At 37.0% G+C, this 26,308-nt stretch overlaps 1 protein-coding gene across 1 annotated transcript in view; it reads right to left on the reverse strand.

Moving 5' to 3' along the window:
• Positions 1-3,428: 3,428 nt before the first annotated feature.
• The window catches only part of LOC140135594 (uncharacterized), a 98,232-nt gene continuing 75,352 nt past the window's right edge, over positions 3,429-26,308 (reverse strand). Inside the window, 7 exon segments of the mRNA XM_072157136.1 lie at positions 3,429-3,790; positions 3,792-3,868; positions 3,871-4,041; positions 4,043-4,107; positions 4,110-4,463; positions 10,300-10,353; positions 17,254-17,458. Of these exon segments, the coding sequence (XP_072013237.1) occupies positions 3,592-3,790; positions 3,792-3,868; positions 3,871-4,041; positions 4,043-4,107; positions 4,110-4,463; positions 10,300-10,353; positions 17,254-17,458 (1,125 nt within the window). The 3' untranslated portion in view covers positions 3,429-3,591.

A 26,308-nucleotide genomic window follows, 5' to 3' on the forward strand; every position in this document is an offset into this window, starting at 1 on the left:
AAGGTGGAAAATCAAGAACTTAGTACTATGAAGATCTATGGAAATGGACTGGCTTCCACATAAGTCCAAAATCAAAGTTAGTCATCTTCTGTGAAAACCACTCTTCACTGCAATTAACTTTGACACATTCTAAAGAATGTTCTAAAATGCAACCACATTTGATAGCTTAGATAAAACACATGAAGCATGACAAAAAACATTTAAAAAAAATCAAATGATCAAACTTGATATTTTCAACCCAGTACATGAAACAAATTAATATTTATTTAGTTTGAAATAATTTTCTTCATTCTGCTATGCTTTCTGCACTAGTTTATAACATTACGGTATAAGATCCCACCTCATTTGTTCGAAACCAAATATCCACATATTTTGTTTCGCAACCACCATTACCAAGTATTACCGCTTTTCCAAATCCACTGAAATTTGAGCGCTTTTATGACTAAATTGATATACAAAGGTTAAGCAGAAAACAGCAGTATTCAATGTATACTGTTGAAGGGACAGGTTACACCATTAGCAGTTCATTACTCATGACTTGGAGTCACAAGTATTCAAGTACAATAGCTGCTGTATGTCACTTTTTAACAATTCAAAGTATGCAATAAATGTTAATGTCATAGAGCAGCTATAGAAGTTGATCACCTCCATTCTAGCAGTATACTCAGTATCCACAGCCTCATCTCCTTAACTTTCTGCAAAAAAGTTGACACCACCAGAAACCTAGGACTACATCATGATTGTGTGCATAAGCCTTCCTGCAGATGCTGTCGTTTGATAACGATATCGTACAATTTGTATACGTATTTTGGCTGTCGACAGCCCAAAGTTATAACTCGGTAGCCTATGGGGCGCTGTAAAACATGTAATTATCCATAACTCGCAATTTCAATGGAGAAATCAAATTTTGGAAATAAGCTTTTTTTGCGGATATAACTATAACTATACCCTAAAAAGAGGATGCTAGAATCACAAAATGCCCCTTTAACAAACACCTCATATTGCTATTTTTGTATTTTTCAAGTAATGCCGCTACTACTGAAGGGTTTAAATACGACCCAACAACATTAAATGAGGCAGATTTTGGTATTCTACATTTGACTGATGGAAGGACAAAAATATGAAATTGGGCAGTTTCATTCAAGATTTGTGCTGTGCATTTGCTAATACATTCAACATTACATGTCAGAATAATTAATGGTTTTATTATTGAAGATTGTCTTCCACCAAAATATACACAAATTGGTTCATTGCGTAATTATATTGCAATTTTGACGAGTTCATACACATAGAACTTGTTTTCATTTTAACACTTACAGATCTTCCTTATGTCAACACTACTACTGGCATTAGCAGCAGAGCTGAAATCACAAAATGCCACTAAGATAAATGTTGGTTTCACAATGCCATTTCATGTCTCAGGTCTCCGATTTTACATTGCACCCAAAGTGTCAAGGCCTACACAATTACAGGCATATATCTTGAAGCTTTTGTAATCTAAGTTTTTAGATTTTGAAATTGACCTTTTCGGTAAATCCCATAATTCCTTGCCGTTAGACCCAAGATGTCGTCATTTGATATCACGCCGACTTGCAATGCGCAGTAACGATGTTCGCTAAACGATGTGCGCGTCGGTGTGACGTCAATTGATGACATCTGGGGTCTATGGGATTACCGAAAAGGTCAAAATATGAAAACTCTTATATAGAATTGCAGATTCATACGTAGTGGTAATAACAATGAAATTATTAATTTAAACTTCAACACTATACTTGTTTATTTAGCTTACGGGGCGCGCTGAGGAACTTCCTCGCATCAGCCGATGTTGTTAACCGATGTTGTTGATGACGAGGAAGTTCCTCGAAAGCGCTCCCGGTAAGCGAAATAAACAAGTAGTGTTGAAGTTTAAATTAATAATTCCTGTAATGGGCCTGGACACTTTGGTTGCAATGTAAAACCTGAGACCTGATTATACATGATATGGCATTGTGAAAGCCAACAATTATCTTAAAGTGTCATTTCAGGATTTCAGCTCTGGTCAATCCACATTACTCTCGATCCAAACTGAAATGTACACACTACAGCACATGCACTTAATTAAGATATCAAGTATATTCCTTACATGCTGCATGGACATTGTAGGCTGAATGCAATGGGATATTCCATTCCAGACCCCCTTGAGAAAGATTTTGGGATTCCAACCCAATCAGTCTTTGCCATTCCATATCCAACAATGTTCATCCACAAACATGTGTGGAAAATTGTGGAATTACAAACAAAATCTCCAAAATAGGAGCCAAATTGCATCAGCGATTTGTGCATGTAGTATTTAGCGCACATGAAGAATGAAACAAGCATCTATTTAAAATTGCAGTTTGCTGGACGAACGTTGAAAAAGGTACACCCTTCATAAGCAAAACATACACACGGCAGAGTAAATTCCCTTAGTCCATCTAACATTTTTGGCTATTCAAGTTGAAAGTCATACACCCCCTATGGAAGACATGACCTTAATCTCACACACAGGGAGTGAGACTTTCAAATGGAGTTACCTTAATGTGGACTCCATTTGAAATGTGTGGGAGATTATGGTCATGTGTCTTCCATAAGGGGGTGCATGAATTTCAACTGGAATACCCCATTTAAGTTTGGCATAGAGTTAGGCTGATACAACTTAGCAAACCTATTGGCCTTGTGCTCAATTTAAAGATATTGGATGTTTTTTTAAAGGTACTCAAGTCTTTTCTGCAGTATGAAAGCACAATTCACAGCAGATTTGCTTCATACATTTTATTTGACAAAATATAAAGAATTTGAACTTTCTATACTCAAGCTATATCATGTGGCTGAGGTAGGGCAGACTACTTGCGAAAGCCCACATCTAGAAAATACTACATTTCATGAGTTTTCATCTCCGGAAGTCAGGTTTGGCTGTCTAGAAAATGAATTTCTACACACATTCTAATGCTGGTTTCATACTTTCCTGCCGCTTGCCACTTTGACGACGATTTTGCTTCACTGCGCCAGCGGTGACCAGCGGCAAGCAGATATATCGATCACTCCACCGCTTTGCCCAAGCGGCAGCATCGCTAGGAGTTCACTTGAAGTCAACTCGGGAGTGGTGCCGCTCTGACGTATGAGAACATGATACGATTTTTGGCGATGCTGAGCAGCAACATTGGCTTTCATAGTCATGCCGCTGTTGCTCAGCGGTGTGCCGCTCTGCTTGCAGAAAAGTATAAGGGGCATGATGAAGCGTCATATCGCTCAGCGGCAAAAAGTATGAAAACAAAGCCAACATTGAACTATTTTAAAATGCAGTATTTTCTAGACCTGACCTGTTCTTTGTTAAAGGTGTCTTTGGATTCAGTACACAAATGAATTAAATGCAAATGTCTTAATTCCCCATGACCCCTCCCACACTCCCTAAGTCCCTTTCTCCAAATACAAATTAGGATATAAATTACATTTCTATAAAACACAGAATATCTAAAATGCCATACAGCAGTGATTTTCACACACACACGTAAAAACATTATAATGCAATATAATAATTATCCCACAATCATATGGTTGTAAAAAAAAATCATGTTATATCAATCTACAGCAGTGACTATTGGATTTGGCAGGAGTTTGAACTTTGACCTCTCCGCAGTCTGTGCTACTGATACGATTTCGTTTTTTACGTATCTCCTTGTGTTTGCCTTTGCCCTTCTGGTTGTGGCTGTTTAACTCCAGATTCAGCTTCTCGCTCAAATTTGAATTGTCCCTTTTCAAGAGATTCTTTGACTGACGAATGATTTGTCATCACATTCTCATCGATTTCTTTTGGAATGATGTACAGCTTGCTCTCCAGTTGATCCAAATCAATATTGTCCTTTTAGTCCATGATTTTGTTAGATCTTGGTCTTCTGAGTCACTTGGCGTAGTATTGTTCGGATCGATAGCATACTTACTTATACTATACGTACTAGATGAATTTGAATTGACACTAAGATTACTTGTTTTCAGACTTTCTCGCAGTTCGTTACTACGCTTTCTTTTCATACGCATTTCCTGAATTATTGCCTCCGCTACCACTATTGTTCTCAGTGTTATTATTACCCCACCGCTTCCTGAACTGTTTTTTCCTCCTCCACCACCACTGTTTTCGCTAGAGTTATTCCCCATTCCACTACCTCCACCACCACCACTAGGACCTCCGCTTGGAGGTCCATCTTTGCTACCTCGACGAGATCCCCTATTAGGAGTATCAAACTTATCAGATCTCCGCCTTGATTCCGTGTCATCATCACTAGCATCCGATGAGCTGTATCCAGTTGTCGTCCTGGGCGTCTTCCCTTTATTTATGTGGTGTTTATGATGCTTGTTTTCACTACCTATTGTCTTGCGATGCCTGATGCTGCGTGTCGGTAATATCCTATCCGTGTCACTGGCCTGCTCGTCATCAGACTCAACTTCACCTGTACAACAAAACAAATACATACAAAAAATGAAATTACATCTCTCTTCTGATATAACCTGTACAGTTTTAACTGGTATACTGTAAGATTCCTATTGGGGGTGCCGCCTGAACAGGTACACCATCGCCAAGCAAATCGCCAAGGTACTTGGCTCGTACTCTGCAGTACCAGGGGAGTACCAGTATAGTAACAGCGCAGTACCACTGCTGGTGGTTCCTGTGCAGTAGCAGCATTAGTACTATGTAGGTACTCTGTGTGTACCAGTCAGGTACCATGACGATGGTGTACCTGTGCAGGTGGCCCCAATAGGAATCTTGCAGTGTAACTTATAGGTGCAAAGGATAATCGGGGTATTGGATTAGTTGGATAACAACAAAAAGTATAAACACTAAGTTTAACATGACTTGCAGTCCTTACTAAATGGATTACTTGTAAGATCAGGCAGATGAATCAGAAATAGAAACGGAAACATGTTATTTTTCATCAAGTAAATACATCAAATCACTGTTAATTCAAAATGTGTTCTTTAATAGCTTGTGTTCTCTACCGGAAATCAATTTGTGCCGAAATTCCTCCCCACAATGCAACAGGTGTATTGCATAACGTCTTTGGGCAGGGAAAACCTCCTATGTGCCATTGGCCCCTGAACATGTTTAAAGCCTTTTGCATCGTGGAAAGGAATGTTGTTACAAATTGACTTCCGCTAGAGAAACCCAACATTTGTGCATTGTAAATACATGCTTAGCTTCTCAACTGTGTTGAGGGTCAACCATACACAGTCAGTCATGAGTAACCCAGAGGGAATACATACAAGAAAGAGGTTGCTATACAGGTCTGTATGAGAGGTAGCATCACTGACACAATTCACTCCATTGTATAGTCATTCTAGAGGTAATAACATATCGTCTAAGTTTTCTCATAAAAAAGGCTGGCAACCCTGAATGAAAGCAAGCTACACACACACCCCCACCCCCACACATTGAAACCTTCCTGTTTGTTCTCAATCATTAGGGGTTGGTGTGCAACTTACAATTGAGGACCACACTTTCACTATATGACTGTGGACACATCACACTAAGGTTTTCTGTGAGAAAACTGAAGATGTTTATGGCACCCTTCGATGAAAGACATAAAATGCACTGTGATATTGCTCCCATTTCACCGATTGGGAAAAAGGTGTCCTCATTGCAGGTACATCCTTCTGTATGTACTGAAAAATCCAAATTTTGTCTTCAGTGATCAGAGTATGTGCTTATCCATATCCCCTCATCTTCGAGTAACAACCACCTCAAGGGTGTGGATTGTTTTGGCTGAAGTCCACTATCAGCAACACCCCAATATATTATAAATACATATAGCCCTTAATTTTCAGTTCCGTCAAGAAGACTGTTTGATTGCAAGATTGCTACAGCAGAATTTTTTCTGTTTATACAAGAAGTCTTTATTTAGAGTAGGAGCGCATGTGTATATTTTTCTGCTGTAGACTGAGTGGACATTCGAATCACAAACTTGTAGTAAGGGTTTTAATTAAATACAATCCAATTCTGCATAAATTATACACATTTAATTTGCACTCTAATTAAAGACTGCCATTATCCTAATTTCATGCACTGTCACAATCTTGAGACCTATATCAATCTTTCCCGAGCCCTAATCTTATTATAGAAAAATTATTTAAATTGTGTACATCGTGGAACATACTCTTTGCGCGGTTGTGCATAGTGAGCTGTTGTACACAGATAACCTCACTAATATGGACGCATAGAGTAGAGTTGTACGCTCGTGTATTAGCATGATTAGTCGTAGAGTAACTTGTAAGCGTAATTGAATGTTCCACGATGTACACAAATTAAAACATTTTTCTATAATAGCATAGCTGCCTATATGGCTGCTTCTTGGCTTATTCATTCAGTTTCACCAATTCACTATCTTCACTGGATGTGCAGTTGTTGCTGTTCCTACAAAGAGCTCTGGATCTTGATTCTCCCCAGTCCAGATGGGACTTGATCTGATCCAATCAACCCAAAGGCAGCAGTTGTCAAATTTACATACAGGCAAAAATAGGGAGCAAAATGCAATCAAATACACTTGAGAAAGTTGAATTTAGAAAAGTTCATCACTTTGAAACCAAGTTAAGTATGCTAATTAGGGACTTATACGGATTGCAGCAATAGTATGACGTATGATCAATTAGTGGGCATGATGACGATGATAACCTCTTTTGGCATGGTTGGATCAGATATTATCAGCCACTGCAGCTGCCCTGTACTTTGGACAGGTGGCGGTTGATCAAGCATTTTCGCCTGGAAACCAACCACTCTCAAGCTGCTCTCAGTCATCAACCCAGAAGGTAAATTGAGGCGTCAGTTTAATTGGACTGTAATATAGTAAAGCTATATTGGAGACATTCTCTACTACTGCCTTCCATACATCTATGCTGGACAGCCCAATGTACCATATTTGTTCCATTAACCACACAGAGCGCTTAACAAAGTCATTTTGGGTGGGCGCTTATTTTTACATTGTTTACATAATTGCATACATAAATAATAGCCAAAAATATTCATCCATCATCATCAGTGCGCCATATGTTTGACACCATGATCAAGATTTGCATGGGCAGTTTGCTTGATGTAAAGTCTCTGGGTGGCCGCTTAAGGTGGGTGCTTAAGGGGCATGGAACAAATATGGTACTCGAAACACAGATTAACATATTATTAATGAGTTGTATAGATTTGAGATGGTTTGAGATCTCACAATGCATGACACATATTCATGGATTCACCTGTTCATCCGTGAGTTGTTATTGACAATTAATCATGCTGATCCATCAAGACTATGTATGGTTCAGGCTTACTCTTCATTGACTCACATGCAAATAATGGGTCACAATATGCTGGTAGCTGGGGTTATGAATGTATGGTATGGCAGTTTGGTGGTGCAAGTGACATCAAGAAAACACAAGGTATCTATGATAAATTATCGCATAGCAACTGCCTCTACAAGGGGGAGAGGGTTTGAACTTTGACACCATTACCACAAGCATACAAAAGTGTAAGCCGTAAGCATACCTATGCCTTTTGTCTTGGTAAAGCAAGTGTCTGAATCCTTTTGGGAGTGTGTGATGAGAATCTTTTCAGCTGATTTACTAATAGAAAACAAATTTGAAGCCAACTGAATCAGTAATGCCCAAATCATTATAGCAGTCAAAGCAGGTGACAGGAAAATCACTAGTGACCATACGCTTGTAATGATTGTACAAATGCTACAAGCGCTATGTCATGGCTAGCAATGTCACCAAAACGTTGCCTTCTAATTGACCCTAGGGCATGCTAGCGACTTTTGAACTATTCAATATAGCAAACTTGTCATTTCACACACTTAAGCATTCAGACACTGACTTATGTTATATGCTTTACATGCATTGTTTATATAGAGATAGCCTAAAATTCACTCATTCAATTTTGTATGTACTGGTATATGTAGAAGTATTCTTATTTCTTCATAAGTTTACTCCACTAGCTTGTTGCTATTGACACCTTTCACTATACAGCATTTTATGTATTTTGTTTTTATTCATATTAATTTACAACATAATAAAGGAAATCTTGTTTGAAAACATGCATAATGTGCTCAGTTATTAAATGACAGGTTGAACTGATCAATTGTAGAGCATAAGTGGTGAGATTGCATCAAGAATACTGAAGTTATAAAGGTTGGGACAGCAATGAAGTGAACTTTGATACTATGTTTGATTGTAGATGATCAATTCCTATTGTCTGTCCAAATAACTTAGACACCGGTTTTTAGGATATATTTCAAAAGTTTTACTTTGGCAAAAAGTCATGAAAGAAAAGTTGCTAAACACGGTCAGACCTAACAGCAATTATTAGTAAAGCGATGAAAAAATATTCTTCCTTGTCTACTTTTATTCAATTTTGACCGATTTACAGCAAGATATCTGGGTCCAGCCGAATATTCCTAATGACTTGAAACTTTTGATGGGATAATCTATTTACAGTAAGGGGTGTTTGAACATTGTAATCATGCATATTGATCAGTGGTGCCACCCTTTTTTTTTTTGATCCTTTTACTAATTCACAATAATGGCGGTCTACTCAAATGCATTCAACAAAAGTATATTTGCAATCTACCGCGAGAGGTCGTCTCACACGCATAACAAATACACTACGATCAAATAGGTTGATGACAATATTTGATTGAATGGACTGCACTGTGACATGATTTCGGTGAAGGACACCGGTTCAAATCCTTTGTTTGGAGCCAATCAATAATTTCAGTTGGTGCATTATAACAAATGATGGGGCAAGTTACTATGCGTCTGGGGTGTTTTGTGAATTATACTCCTCACCAATAACATCAGAACATTCATAGGGCATACAATTTGTATTTTCTTGGAATTGGGCCAAGCCAAAAGCATGCACAGAACAAGATTCAAATACCGCGCCGAATTGTTGTAATTGGTTGAGGGACAGCTGGGATCACTGAGTTAATACACTAAGAATAAATATGCCAAATAAAAACACTGTCTGCATTTTATGAACTGAATTATATTTTTCATTTTTATAAAATGTTTTTGGTGAGGAGTATAATTTAATTTACTATTCATCCATTCACTATCCAAAATCACAATACCTACAAATCTGTATAATGAGACCTTCCAAAATAGTGGTACCCAACTTCTACCGGATTATTTTTAAAGTGTTGAGAAAAACCTTCCAATTTCAATAGAATTTCTGGTAAACTCTCACTCAATGCTTTGGAAACACAAAAATCCCGTTAGGTCTCAGCATATGTTAACACTTTTCTTTCATGACTTTCTTTGAAAGTGGATATTTTTTCAAATAAGTAACAAAAACTGGGTGTCTAAGTTAATTGGACAGACAATAGCTCTATTATGATTCCTAGTTCAGTGCCTAACCTCAAATCAACATATCAGCCCCCGCATTATGTTGCAAATTGTGTCAAATTATCTTTGCAAATACATAATTTAGAATTTCAATGAGAATAATTTGTATGTTAATTTAGTGAAATGCAATTAATATGAACCTGTTATATTAGCAATGTTACATGTGCCATTTTTCACCCTGATGTGGCAGTGACGTCAAAGCGTTGAGGCAGCGTTTCCACACGCGCATCTATGTGGCGTCTTTAAGCGTGTACACATCAGCACTTCGAGCGAACACTTGTGAATTGTATCGGCATCCAGTGAAATGCGCACTGACGTCACTGCCACATCAGGGTGGGAAAGTGTTTAGATATTTTCAGGTGTATTTGATGTATTAAGGGTGGTCTTAACCCTGGAATTATGGAAACTTTTGGGCCTCACAACTGTTAAATTGTTATGGAAACTTTTGGGCCTCACAATAAAAATTGTTGGTCTAAAGTATATAAAAATATACATATTTAGAATGGCAAAGACTTAAAAATTTTTCCTGTGAGGTCAAATTTGGGCCAAATACTCATTTTTGGCTTAAAATCCCAAAAAACATGAATTTATCAAGTCTTTGCCATTCTAAATATGTGTACTTTTATATTCTTAAGATCAACAATTTAGCAGTTATGAGGCCTGGAAGTTTCCATAATTCCAGGGTTAAGACCACCCGCAAGTTGATTTATAATCAATTATAAAAGAGTAATTGCTTGCCATGAAACTCTACAACATCTTTGATTATGTGTTCATTTTCTACACAAATAACACAGCAATCACCGACTCTACTAAACACAAAGGGGAAACAACTTTGTGTGAACTTGATTAGGGTTTCATGAAGCCTTGCTGCAAGGTAGGTAATTAGGTGTACTTTATTATGTATACCTGCTATGGAAGAACCCTGCTCATCAAGGTTATTGCAGGGATTCCAGTCCATATCTGGAAAGAAATCAATGAGGAAAACTATCACTAGTCAGTTGTGTGCAATGTTAGTAAAGCCTATGAAAATTATTTGATGATATCTACTGAAAAGAACACTTCAAATCTTACTGAAGATATTTTCACAACAGGTAATTGTAGATACTGAACAAAAACATCTATAATGAAAGACAGAGATAAAAAGAATTTATCGCGTCTGATGTCATCTGTCAATCAAACTCGAGCATGGTTTGTTTACAAGTTTCGTGATGATGACTTGCTGAACACGGCGGTATAACCGGGCGCCTTCTTATTAATTTTGCACCTTCAAACTTACAAACCATCTCAAAAGTGAAGTATTTATAGTAGGAAACTTTCTTTCGCGAAGACACCATGTCAACAATGCCTAGAAAAGTTGCTTTTTGCCTAATTTTTCGCCATTTTTCTGCTATTCCTTTTCTCCGATTGGCACCAGATAAATCGGACTTCCTTTTACGCGCTATTAACCAATCAAGGATCGTAATTGACAGTGACATCAGACGCGATAAATTCTTTTTACCTCTGTCTTTCATAATATTTCTCATCCAGTTAGGGAACAAACCAAAGGTTTGATGACAACCTATAAATAAAAGTTCTTTCGTTAGAGGAAAGGGGGTCAAAAATCCGATTGCGAGCCAGTTGATCTTTCGGGTTGGCATTTTCAACATTTCACACTTAAATGTTTCATGGAGAGAGGGGTCAGTTTCCTAACACACAGATTTTTGTTTATAGTACGCCATCAAACTTATGGCTTGTTCCTTTGGCACAGTACTGACTGCAATAGATACCTTTTTCTACACTATGATGGTTTATCATGGTCTTATGAAGAGGTAGTCAAGATGAGCAGGGCACTTCTATAAGATGAGGGGTATTGAACTGGAGACCTTGTTGCTGATTAGCAAGCACCTTTTCTGATTAAACAATAACAATGCAGAAAAAGGCATCGGAAATGCCAACTGGACTAGAAACAGAATAAATGTTCTTTAGAACACTTCAAATATTTATCTGTATGCTATACCGTATCTGTTTCATTAACCACCCAGGGAACTTAAGTATGTCATCTTTACTAGCTGCTTAATTTTCCCATTGTATCGGCTTTCCTCCCTCAAACTCTAAAAGGCCATTTCATACTATAACATGTGACTTAGTGATCGCTACCAACGTCCAGTCGTGGCTAGCGCAATTGGACATTATGGCATGCTGCCGACTTATCGAACAGACTCATATAGTATGATGTGGTCATAAGTGGGAGGATTCCCGGCCCTGTTAAGGGTCACAAATATTTCAGTAAGAGTCCTTACAGATATTGCACTGAGATTCTGAGAAAGATGCACCTACATGAATATATGCCTATCACTATCACCTTATTTATCTATTTAATTACACACTGATTATTTACTTTTCTTTAACTCTTTTAGAAGCAGATTTGAACATCTCTCTGCACACAATGGACAAGCTCTTTCATTTGAAGCTTTCAACACAAATCCTTGGGTTTGACAAAACTGACATTGATTGTACTTGAAGGTCATAATATGACATTAAACTTGTGGTTGTGCATACTGATAAATGTCCTTACTCTTCTTACTACGTCATATTGGTTGGAAACTTGGAAAGCCAGTTTGTGGCATAATCCATTGTTGCCAAAACCTCCTCAGTACCATGGCTAGGCTTGCCAGGCTGTGGTGAATGACTCAAGTAGCCACATTTTTAAGATTCCAAAAAAATGCCAAATAATGGATATTTGGGTGGATTTACCAGAATAGAACATAATGACCTAATTGGGCAGCAAAACACTTGACAAAAACTGACAATACTTAATGGGAAGTTACTGTCTTATCAATAAATGATCACAAATCCCACTGTTGCTATGATTTGGAGCTTCAGAGACTTAAAACATAGTAGCCCAATTTTAGGCAAGAAGCAGCATGGTTTTTTGAGTAGCGGCAAGTGATCGCCAAGTAGTTGGCATCACTGGTTGGAAAGCCAGTTTGTGATATGATCAAGCAAAATGTGTTTACTTAATCTTATGAGGATCCTAAATCACAAATGAGGGCAAAATTAACTTATTTTAAGGCAATATTTGTTTTGTCAATATCTCCAAATCAATTTTGTGATAAAAAAACAAAACAAACCAAAACAATAATTTTGCTTGGTTTTTTTTGTTTCAATTTGTTACACAGTAGAAGGTTTACAAATTCAGAAAACAACAGCTGTCAGCTATCTTTGATGAGGTGCCTTACAAGAAATACATGTCATAGGTTGCTCCTTCATTTCCAATGCATAGCATGCTGAAGCCATTCTGAACTGATCAACAATCATTTACAGAGGATTTAATTGCCTACGTTTCTTGACTGCGTTGAGTTATAATTACACTGCTCTAACAAGTTGGGGATATCTACTCTATAGTCGTAAGCTTCTATACGTTAAGTTATCTTGTAATTTTAAGAATATCCCATGGGGTACTCTGTACAAATGACCATACAGGGATAGGCAGCAAACATGGGCCACATTTTCAGCCTTTTGGTATATTAACAGCCCCTTTTGCTAGGCGAATTTTGGTATGAAAGGGTCATTTTTTCTAAATTTTCCCACTTTTTCTGAAAACTAACCTAATTTTGCCAACATAGCCAACCATTTTGAAATTTTCCACAATTTTTGGAAAAAATTGACAAACTTAGGTAATTTGCATCAAATTTGGACTTTTAGGTTAGATTTTGACTTTTGGTAACATTTTGCGATGGCTCAACATTTCTTGGAAAATTGAGATATGGCTCAGTCCACTTTCAAATTCCCAGTAGCTCACCCCTACTAAAACCAAACTTGAGTATCCCCCTCCCCAGTGAACAGAGTGTATTGTCAATGGAATGAAGGGTCAGAGCATTTCAAAGCATTGTTGAAAAGTTTGCAACTGTGACACAAATGGGTATCTCCTCAAAATTGGCTGGCAGATGTGATACCTTTAGAGCATATGGATAATAATAATAATAATAATAATGTATAATAATGAGCATCTTCAATGAAATCATGACTTGATGCAAGCTTACATGGACAATTAACCGTCTATAAAACTTGGCCTTTTCTGAAATTAATGTTACAGCTAAAACTGTTTCCAACACAATGTGGCATTTTAAATGCTAGACCATGCAAACACTGATCTAAGCCATGCCATATAATTTCTGCTACCATTAGTCTTTTAAAAAACAAGAAATGTTTGTTTCAACCAACTGTATGCAAACTTGAAATGGATGAACAATGAAAATATTTTACTACGATGTGGCAGCTGTGCTCCAGTCAGCCTCATGTGGAATAAAAAGCAAGAAATAGACCATTTTCACTCCTCAAAATAATTTGTGCCAGAATTGAGACTGGGTGTCAAATGCCCTACACCACACAATGAAGCTGCACCTTTCAACATCCGCAGCGACATGCAGTCTCAATTCTGCGAATGAAAAAGCGGTCAGTTAAGCTTTGCCAAAGTAAACACCTAACACGCAATTGTTTAGTAAAGGTTTTGTAATCAAACACACACAAACACACCAACATTGCGAAGAAAGCAACATGTGAAAATGAAGTCGCAGTATTGCCAACACAAATGGCAAAACAGGTGGGCCTAAATTCCAGAGCAATGGCAACACTGCATGGTTATGGTGCCAACTTGAAGAGAAAAAACATGATGATGAGTATAATACTGTACCTGTCACCTGGTGGTGTATTCAACTGTTAAGTAGCCTGTGTATAATGAGCAAATATAATGTTGGTAATTTTGAAAACATAACCTGATACTAACTTGGGACACCCTGTCTTTCTTAGCCAAATTTGCACATGGAGTCACACTGTTGAAATCCATACAGCCCCTATGAAAGATATGGACCTTAATCTCCTACACAGGGGTGAAGATTTCAAATGGAGTTACCCATTTAGGTGACCCCATTTAAAATTCACACTCTCTGTGTGGAAGATTAAGGATATGGGGGTCATGGTGGCACAGCGGTACAGGCTCTACCTCGCAATCAGAGGGTTTGCGAGTTTGAGCCCCGGCAGTGCCATCGTGTTGTGCACTTGGGAAAAGTGTTTTACCTCACTTGCCTCTCTCTACCCAGGGGTGAAATGGGAAGCTGTTAGGAATATTGCCCATTGAGCACCACACAATGGTATGAGTATGACTTGGGCATTTTATGGCAGGTGACATATTCTAACGACAGCGGGATAAATGTAAATCGATTTGATACACATGAAAGCCAAATACCAACATTTATTTTATTTATTTAATATATCTTCCGCAGGAAGTGTATGGATTTCAACTGGAATAGCCCATTTACATATTGTCCTATTCACACTCAGAACTAAAACTGAGTGTGTTCTTAATTTAACACTTTGATTACTATACATTGCTGAATAGCATCAAACTACAAACCATCCTCTTAAACTACAAACCATCCTTTTGGATAATACCTGAGAGGGCAATGTTACAGGTTTTCTTTAATAGTGCAAAGAAATATTTGCATTGATCACTACTCTTACTTGGCCCTTCACAGGTCATATTAAGAGGGAGGGTTTATAGCTGACTGTTATTCAGCAGCACGACATAGTTACAACAACTGTATGATAATAATAATAATAATAATATTACAATTGAATACCTGAGTGGAAGAAGGGCCCAACTCCATCAAAACTCTTTTTGAGATATTAAGAAAAAACTTAATATTTGAAAAAGATTTATAGACAGAATGTTTTCATCTTCAGGGGATCTTTAATACATGAGCATACAGTATTACATACATTCAAAATCATATATGATGTTTCCATGGCAATGGTACAGGTCTTAATACAAGCTGGAGTTGGGCCCTTCTTTCACTAATATACTGCAAGTGCCAGTTCTGTAAGCACATGTGTTATAAATAGCTACAGAAATTTGGAAATTATCCATTAATTGCACAAGTAGAAGCATGTAATATGTTAGCAAGAAAGTTTATTGTAGTGAAAAGCAGATTTCATGGATGAAAAAATTCCTCTTTATCCCAATATTTGTGGAAGAAAGGCCCAAGTCCATGGAGTTGGGCCTTTCTTCCATGAAAGCCATGATTAAGTGTATGTGAAAGACTATCTAGAGAGTGTTTATTTAGAGTATTTATTTGGATTTTGGCTCATCTTTCACACACAAGGATGAACAGTCTGCTGGCAATAAAATGCTGGGTCTAACTCATTTTTGTAAAAAAAATTGGAGTTGGGCCCTTCTTCCACAAGTTTATGTATTCAATGAAGTGCCTTATGCAGGCACTTACATAACTTCAAAATAACAAACTATACATTAGTTGTCCCATTATTTTGTAATATCAAAACAAAATAAGCTGATATAACACTGAAGTTACCTTGCAATACAGCAATCAAAATCTTACCAATGATTTTAATAAATCAGATTGGAACGAAAATCAATTGCACACTGCTTTGTAATACTTTGTAAAACAGTAACAAGATTCAATATTTACTTCACACACTGATGAAAATACTCTTAGGACTCACAATCTATAAGTCTGTACAATATAGCATCCAAAGCACTGTATATAATAAACTTTCTTCACGTTCATCACTAGCACTTTTGTTCGCCTCGCCATGTTATTATTCAAGGTGCAGCAATACTCAATTTTGAGGGATGCACTGTATCGAATGAAGATGAAGATGAAGTAATTTACTTCACAACACTTACCTCATTATTTCCTACCATCAATACATTAAATAAGCCTGGCCTTGCCAACAACTATTTTTATATTATATTCTGAGAAACAAACCATCCGACAATGTCCTATAAATAAAACTAGTTTCATCAGAAGGCTCATCTTCTCCATCCTTCCCTAGCCTAAAATGTAATCCTGAAATTGAGATAATTCCTCATTTTCTACATCAATATTTTACCCTTCTTCATTAATAAACTTTTGACCCCTACCTCTTAGCGAAACTCGTTTATTTACAAGACTTCATTTATCTTTTGGTCTGTTCCCTAAATAATCTCACTAACTTGCACACATCTTACAAAATGAGGCAGACTGCAATAAATGGATCTACCAAAATATGCTTAAATAACTGGATTGACAATATCTATGATACAAAAGAAAAGAACACCACACGATGCCTGACCATTGCTCTGGTGGGCGATTCTAATTGAAATCAGTACCTCCTCTATGGAAGACATAACCTTAATCTCCCACACAGGTAGTGTAAATTGCAAGTAAAGTCACCCAGGTCATTCAGGTAACTCCATTTGAAATTCACATTCCCTTGTGTGGAAGACTAAGGCCATGCCTTTTATAGGAGGTGTACGGACTTCAACTGGAATACCCTATGTGATTATCTATATAGTGAGAAGCCTGTCTATGCAGAAATCACAGGTTTCTTTTCATTTCTGAATCATGAACAAGATTTCTACTACTATATTCTTTGTGCTTTTATGACAATTACTGTTTTGCTAATATGATCAATTGTAGAAATCATTTTTAGTCTTTAATCATTGTACACTTTTGCCTTTTCCCTATGAACTCTATCCCAATTATAAAGATTGATTTTCTGTACATTTCGTGGACAAAAACAATTCCTGGACATAAACTGTTTCTAGTGAATGCTACAAAAGCACAAAAGAATATAGTGGTGAGCACCATCCATTGGGCTTTTCCATTTAAAATCCACACTACCCTCTGAACAATTTTGGAAATATCTTTGGACAGGGGGTATCTTCCACAGAGGGAGGGTGAATTTCAAGTAGAGTTGGTTAATGTGCTAATTCCTTTTGAAATTCATACTCTCTCTCTGTGGAAGATATTTCCAAAATCTTCCACACAGGGAGTGTGGACTTTAAACGAACAGCCCATTTTTCTTAAGAACCACACTTGCCTTCTTCTTCAGTAATTTGATTAAGTACAGTTGCACTTCTCCTTTGGCCTAGTATTGGTCGGACAGGTTGGCCGCCTCCTACATGCCATCTGCCGTTGGGACTGTTGCTGCTGGCATCACCCGGTGAACACGTCTTCTGGGACTCGTCCGTTTCCATTTGTATTGAAAACTCGGCTTCGTTTGCTATATGCTGAAATTCTTCTTCCTGTAGCAAACAAGATGTTGATAACGTTCATGAAAATCTGTGTTTGTATATTGAATGATTAAAGTTTAAAATTTTGATCCAAACACCTCCATCTTTTGTCACCGATAGCGAGGACTTGTGATGTGTATCATCAGGTCGTGACCTTTTTGACATTTGACTTGATCACAGTCTCATAGACTCCTGGAAGTTTGTACCTTCCCCTGTCTTTGTTCAGAGATGACTGGTTAACTTTGATTTTCACTGCCCATTGATGCCTCGTTCAAATCATCTTAGTCTCTGTCAACATCTTGACCTGATCCAAGTTCACAACACCTCTCAACCAAGACAGGGGCAGGTCTTAACCAAGACAGAGGTTGATACACATCAGTTTCACTCTCGCTGATGAAAAGTGGAGAGCCATCTGAAAATTTTGAGGTTGAAATAATTTCTTGTGTTTGGATCAAAAGTAACTTTAATCAAAGATGGTTGATAAAATGACTTAGTAAGGTAATAAAAATGAGGGTTTTAATCAACTGTCAATTAAATACAGGCATTTATTCAATGTATTACATAAAATATTAAAATTAACCCTTTCAGTGTGCACTGCTTTTTATGTATGAAACAAATGTGCAAAATTAGAGTAAGTTCACATTGGTTGTTGGTAAAAGTCTTCGTTCTCTCTTTGAGAACAGAAATGGTTACAAGTGACTGGCATTCTTCAGCTGGTTGTGATAGCAGTGCAAAGACACCTGCTGATTTGATTTGTGAGCAACAATAAACAAAATTTGACTCCTTTGTGCTCTCAAGAAGTACAATTCTGAAACCTTCATGCAACCACGCTAAAATAACTTACCGAGTTGTGAATTGCAAATAAACGATTTGAGGTGCAAATATCCACTGTGCACACATTACTTTTGTGAAGTGTACTTTGAATTGAAGTGCATCACCATGTACCATACTATCTGAACAAAAGTTAGAGTGCTCAACACATTGTTTCATACAATTTGCAGCCAAAAATATATATTTTTAAAATCAAAATAAAGGAATTTTTTAACAACTTTCAAAATGGAAAGCTTAAGTGGCGCTGATGATTTTTAACATGCATGTGTTTAGCAATCAAAACAAATCACCCAGGCAATAGCCTTTGCAATATTTACATATATATGAAGTATTTTGTCAATCATGCATGCAAAGAATGATCATCATTCACTCCAAACCAAGCTTTGAAATAAATTGAAGTTTTAAGCTTCAATCAAGCGCAGTCAAATATGCATGTTTATAAGCTATAAATCATGGAGCAATCAACTACCAATACAAATTGGAGACAAAATCCTTTCCCCTTTTTTTCTACAAAGTAATATGGCAAGCAAATGGTTAGAAACTTCCTATAAGAAAATACACCACATATTTCAAACTTTCATGAATACTAACTGGAATACATAGAGAATAAAACACTGCATTTCAGTTTCCCAAAAACCCTTTCTACAAAAAATGTCTAAGATATTTGCGCTATAGTCTAAATGATAACAGAGATTTTATAAACTTGTAGTTATTGTACACAATCTAACACACACAGAGCCCGACAATACTAAACTATGTCCCTCTGTAAATTGACAAAGTATGAAGTTTGCTATTCACCTTACTCTAATAAACTTCAGGTTTTGAACAAATGACAGTTTCAAGCACTACTGCAAGCAGCTACACCAGTGGCGTGCGCAAAGGGGGGGAGGAGGGCCATGGCCCCCACTTTTGGTGGTCATTCGGGGATAAAACATTAAAAATGTCAAAATTTGCTCCTAATCAGACCCCATTCGGGGGAACTGAACAACCTGGCCCCCCCCCCACTTTCAATGTACTGTGCACGCCACTGAGCTACACTGTACAAGATTTAACTTTGGAATTGTAGTTGACTGTTGTGTTCGATTTAAAGAGGCATTTCGTGAACCATAACCTCATACCCCACAACCGGAAACCTCTGGCTAGATAATGTTTGTTTGCAAAAAATTTCTTGCAGATTCATTTGCTTAGCAAAAGTATCATCAAATTTGTATTTATGTTCTGTTAACAGAGCAAAATTACAGCACAGTGGACTAAGGAGCACCGTACATAATATCATGCATAACTCGGAAATATGCAAAATCTGAATGAAATGAAATTTTGTGGATTTTTGCACAAACATTCCATAAAAAATAGGATGCTAGAATCACATTTACTCCTTTAACATTAAAATATTCTAAGAGTCTTAAAGAGTGATTTGTTGTTCTCAATATCTATGCACCATGCACTTCAGTATGTACATAAGCGACGGAGGACCTGTATCTGTACAAACTTTGCATTAAAATGCTGAAAGTGCAATAATACTAGTACTACATTACCAAGGGTATGAGTCAATACAATTGGTATGCATGGCCAATACTGAGATGCAAACACATGGTCCATATGTTTGATTTCACTCAGACATAGGCTCTGTCTCAGTGCTGTAGACAATCTTGTTTCTATAAAGAAAGAGGAAAGTACTTCCTCTCTGTGACTAGAATGCATATTGGGCTATTACACTTGAAATCCATACACCCTATGGAAGGCATTACCTTAATCTCCCATTCAGGTAGTGAACCTCATTTAAAATTCACACTCCCTGTTTGGGAGATTAAGGTCATGAATGTCTTCCAGAGGGGGGTATGGATTTCAACTGGAATAGCCCATTATGTGGGTTGACTAGAAATCCAGGCTCTTGCAAAACATTAAATATTCCAATGTACCGCTTGTGGACACTTGTCTTGTCACACAGCAACTTCATAACAGGGTATTTCTAGGAACTGATGAGGATTTTGTTTTGTGAGATCCAAACATACCATTTTGTTCAGTAGTCCACAAGTGGTTTGCAACCAAATAAACCACCTATTGTGCTTGTTTACTGCAGCACACAGATGGTAGACTTTGTTTGGCTATGTATTTCCTGCAATCTTTAACACCCATCAGCCAGATGGCATATTATTATATCCATTCAGTGATGCAAGTTACATCACAGATATTGGAACACAATATTTATTTAAAATGTCTGAAACCAGCATGCAATTGCCTAACATATCACCTAACTATCTACAATTATGTAAAGATTGAACATTTAAATCCCTAGTTCTGAATAAACTAATAAATGTTGGCAATTTACATTGCACTAGGATATTAAACTTAAAAGGTCTTGGCACACTACTTTATTTCTATTACTAACCCCCCTGTTATTTGTAGAGGGCCCCTTAGCTCAATTTTAAATTCTAGATACACCACTATTCCCCAATCTGTATAAAAGAAACATGCAAAAAAGTATTAGAGGCTGAGAAGCATGTTATCTTTCCCTAGATAAGTCCCTATCAGAGCTTTCGATACTCTAGCAAGTGTCATCTTAAGAGTGCTCTGAAGATGACACTCGCTTAAGGTTATTAATTATTTTAAACTGTTGTGATTTGGTAGTTCACATCATCTTACGAATGGTAGTGAGCTTTGGCAAAAACTGCATTGCTCAATTCATAGCGAGCGTGTAGAAGAATGAAAATATCAGATATACTTTTATAGGTGCTGCGGTTCTTGAGTTACGTTGTAAAGAGGACTGAAACAACAACACTTTTGTAAAACGTACATAACTAATTAACAACAATAAATTAAGCAAGTTTGCAAAGTATACGATTTGTAGAATCAACTTTTGCAAAACATCAAGGTGTTATTTTTCAATAATATATTTATCTAGATAATGAAAATCGATTTTTAGGTTGCTTCGACCAACAATACTTCGTCTACCCTTAAAGGAATCAAAAGCTCATACCAGCCTTCTGATATTAGGACTTCTCTGGGGAAAGATTTTAATCCTAATCATATTTACAGACCTAGAATACCAAGTAGTTTCAAAGTTGTTATGCTCCCACTGAAAGTTGCATTTAGAATTGCAGCGTACCCTAAAGACTCATCTTGATTTAACCTGATTTCTCAGTTTCAATTATGTGACCTGTGTCAGAATTTCTGCACAAATCTGTGAATTGATTCTTGCAACCACCTGAAACCTTTATCTGACTATATATGACTGAACTTTCAGCCAACTCATCTGATGTGACCAATCAGCTTCCTCAAATATTGTTCACTATAAGGTTTCAAACACTAGGTGTACTTGCATGAAAATTACTTATCGCAAATGTACACAAAAAAGAACTGTATAAAACTCTGCTAAATCTTTAACTTAAGATGAGCATACGATCATACGGATGTAATTAAAAAAAAAATTAAACAACACCTCTAGATTTCATTGTATTGTTAACTTTGCCAATGAAAATAAAATCTACAAACAAATAACATAATCAACAAGTGCATATATATACCATCTTAGTGCCAGCTAGATGAGAAAACATCTTATGTGCAGCAAATTGCTTTTTGATATGATAATAATGAACTAATTAAAACAAAAAGAATGGTTTTAGGTTATTGTTTTCCCCAATACCAACTACAAACAATCATCTCAAACATACAAAAAAACATATATACTGGATGCAACAATTGCTACATTTGACAGTCACCAACCAAGAGAACAGGCTATATCAAACTTTCAAACATCAAACCACCTATTCTGAATCTCATCATTTTTGTTTTCTAATTCTATCCTTTAACTCTTATAAAAATGATTAGCCTCATATGCTAAAGGAAGAGTGTGACAGGATTCTACAATACATAAGGTATATTGCTGATCTTCAAATCAGACAAAATCAGCCCTAACTTTGCATGCTGGGACATTCTCATTCTGCACAGACACCCTGGGCCTTTGAAGCAAAGCCTATGATTAGGACTACTGGATGGATTAGGACTACAATTAAAATTGGTTAGTTTTGAGATTTTAAAATGAAGCATTTCACACAAACAAACTGATATTCCCCTGACAAATTTGAAAAATTCCATGAAAGTATTTCCAGTTACCGAGCACAAAATTTGAGTTTTCATCATTGGCGGGGCTCTTGATCGGGTGCTGAATCGGTCTAAAAATAATCACACTCTTGGGCCATTCGAATTCCCCGATTTTGACTGTTTTTCTCAAATTCCTGAATTTTCCTGTCTGCAAAATGGATTTTTATTTGTCCTGATTTCCCCAAGTGGCTGGGAACCCGGGAGATGATGACTATACACTTCTGCTCAGATTGTGACTTGTTTCTAGTCAAAAAATGGCCTGATTTCTAATTATCAAAAGAATGTTACCGGCTGCACAAACTGTTAACCTTAGGAGGTAAGATGACCCTATTTACTAAAATCAAGTCAAACAATAATTATGAAACAAAATCAATTTGAAGGAGCAATTTGACCAAAGTAAAGGACTCATACCTATTTTCCAGTGCACAGCAATCCCCAGCCAAGCTGCAGCCACAATGGTTAAGCTCCCTTTGAATGAAGGATTCCCCGCCAAGCTGAGGAAAGCTGTACACTGCTAATTGGGTATGGAACCCTTATAGTTACTAGTACTGTAGGTTTCACTCCAAAAGACCACACATAGAGCACAGTCCCATCCTTACATATACACACAAACAAACACACTCGATTCAGGTGACAGACTGTACGAGACCAGTGCCTCACATGTGAAAAAAAATCAGGCAAATACAAAAATAGACACTGGACCCAAATTAAACATTGTAGCTGCCAGCCAAGCCAGCTATTTGATGGATGTATGGTTTACATCAACCATTTTGATGGTTGAATTTCTACTAGATGAATGATGAGCGCAGCCAATTTATGGTAAATAGCATTATCTTAAATCAACTTCCCTCCACCATACAATCTTCTATCATGGTACATGCAATCTTCCTCTACATTGACAAAAGAGTGTAACTGCAACTTAACCCCATGAGAACTACCTGCTGATTGGTCAAAATGAATATTGTGTCCAATTTTGACCCAATCAAGGAGGGTATTAAATAAGATCATCTGCAAATGCAAGGTTGACCATAATTGGCAATTGAAATGAGCATTTCAAGTATCAACCAATCAGAAATGCTGTTAGATGACCAGTAGTGTTCAGGGGTTAAGAAGCTACCAAAGGATGTATTATCTCTCATAATTCAATTGATAATTTCTGAGGAGAAACAAAAAACCCATCTCACCTGGGAATTATGGTAAGGACAACCAACATAATGTTTTAGAGAAGGCTTGCAATTTTAGTTCACATTCAAGATACAGCCATTTAGACCAACTGCTTTCCAATCTAGTGCACGGACATAGATGTATGGACGGACATTTTCTTCCGTTGGAAAAAGACACCACTTCTATAACTTCAAAAGGCTTCACGCTCTACTTCTTTTAGAATTAAGTTTTATAGTAATGGTAGGTGTTTTGCAGTTAGGGGTAGGTTTCAGTATGGGTACTAGATTTCAGGGTTAGGTTAGGTGGGGTTAGCATTGTGTTATTCCAGTTGAAATCCACAAACCCTATGAGAACCATGACAGGGAGTGTGAATTTCAAATGGGGTTACCTGAATGGGTGACTCCATGTGAAATCTACACCCTGTTTGGGAGATTAAGGTCATACACCCAGTTTTGGAAGATTACGTTCATGTCTTTCATAAGGATTTCAACTGGAATAGCCCATTGCAGGTATTCACATGTGGAGAGTATTCCAATGTTATTGCTTTACTTCCACTCTTACTTCTGTTTACACCCTTTTGGTATGTACTTATCAGCGTATTGCAAACCACAAGAGAAGAAAGCATGGTGCTGAGCACATGAATACATACTTCATCACAAACCAAAGTGCATGATACCAGCTCAATTAACAGCTTTGGCAGATGAACACAACAACAATTTATCACTTATATCAGCGACACCCTTGGCTGATTGGATCATTTCAACAAGCCATACTATCCATCAAGGTCTAAACTGCTGCTGAAAATGTCATAGATACTAGGAATGACTTTTTTCACTTGCTTTGGTATTTGAAACCCTTCTCCACATCAAAATTAAGTTTAGAATCTGTGGTATGACAATTCAAAGTTAATTTTAGAATCTGTGGTATGACAACTGTGAGGATTTCTGGAAAGCATATTTCAAATGTGTTGTGAGACAAAAATAGCCTGCAACACCAATGAGAACAATTTGAGCCATCCATCAATTCAGCATAAGGAGAAGAATGTTCCATGGAAAAATGTGAAACTTTTAACCACCTCATGTTCATAAAGTTCAATCAAGTAAAATATGTTAACACCAATGAAAACCATTTGAGCCATCAGATAATTCAGCATTAAAGAAGAAGAATGTTCCATGGAAAATTATGAAACTTTTAACCACCTCATGTTCATAAAAAAAATGTCTGAAGTACAGAAAGGTGAAATGGTAAGTTGGTAAGCTGCGGAAAAATTCTGTGAGTTTTAGTTTGAGATGTCTGACCTACGATCAATGTATACAAATCGTGCAAGTGATTGAATTTTCAATCAATCAACATTTTTAAAACTGCTTTAATCATCTAAAGTGTAAATCAAAATTTATGCAATATTCAAATTTGAGACATTCCTTGGGAAAGAGAAATATCGCAACCACCAACATCCTCATCAAAATCTGTCATCACTTTGTAATGTGCCATTGCCCTTTAGTGTACACTGTATAACAGTCTGTGTTTCTAATCTAGGTTACTGTTAGGTTTAAGGGTTTGCATTTAGGTCAGGATATAGGGTCAGATAAAGGATTCAGATTATAGGTATAATTTATAGGGTAGGCCTACATAACAAACTTGCACATGGATATGTAACAAGAGGTGACACAGTGGAAACAAACCCTTGACAACCCTACAAATCAATTTTCCCATGATTAAAATTATACCAAATATGATCATGAAGATCTGTGAAGATTCTGTAGATCGGGGACATACTGGTCTTAAATGGAGGAGAGGGGTAAAAAGAATAAACTCATGCTTCTGAGGAACAAACAAACAAATAAGAGTCTTCATTCAGAACATGGAAAGACAACCAAAACAGTCACAGGTGTGTGTGTGAGTGGGGGGGAGGTATCATCAGTAGAAAATCATAAACTTCAAGCATACACATTGCACACAGACCTGAAACTGACCATTTGTAAAAAAAGAGGAAAATGCTTTAAAAATAGCGCAAAATCATGCTAAAGAGGCTCAAATTGGGTTGAAGATAATAAATAATGCGTAATTTTCAGGAATAAAAAAAGTTTAAAGGAGGAAAAGTTTCAGGTGTGTGCACAATGCAAGAAAATGCAATTTACAACTGTGGGGTTGGAAAACCTTGAGGGTAATCATTAATGGGACAGGGGACCACACATTCAATCTTCATGTTAATGGCAAACAACTAAGAAGTGATGGGGTCATCAAAAAATCATAAATGTGAGAGGTAACAAACCAAGAAGGGTACAAAACTGAGGAAAAATTGAAAATCTCATGTCAAATTCAAGTTCATTACCTCTTTTTCACAAATACACTAATGTGTAAGGAAAGCAAAATTTGGAAGGGGAGAAAAGATGAAATACATTAACAGATTTGTAAATTATGTTCTTGGACTAGAGCTGGAAGAATTAAAATTAATCAATTTTTATCACGCAATAAATTGCTTCTTTGTGCAAGCGCAAGACAAGCTTCAGCTTAAGGCAGAGCATGCAATGTGGTGCTCCAAAGCTTCCCAGTCCCGATGTGTTTGCCTACATATACAACACTTGTGTGTGACTATTTCAAATGTATTGGACAAAATGCAGTGCGATATAAATCATGTGCGGTACATCAAGAATTCCACTGTCACATCGTTAATAAGGCAAAACCCAGTCACCAAATATCCACAGCTCCAGGCCCACTACAAATATGCAACATTGCGTTATTTCTGGCGCAAATCACGTTATTTGG

Source organism: Amphiura filiformis, chromosome 16 (genome assembly GCF_039555335.1).
Source record: "Amphiura filiformis chromosome 16, Afil_fr2py, whole genome shotgun sequence".
NCBI classification, from domain to species: domain Eukaryota; kingdom Metazoa; phylum Echinodermata; class Ophiuroidea; order Amphilepidida; family Amphiuridae; genus Amphiura; species Amphiura filiformis.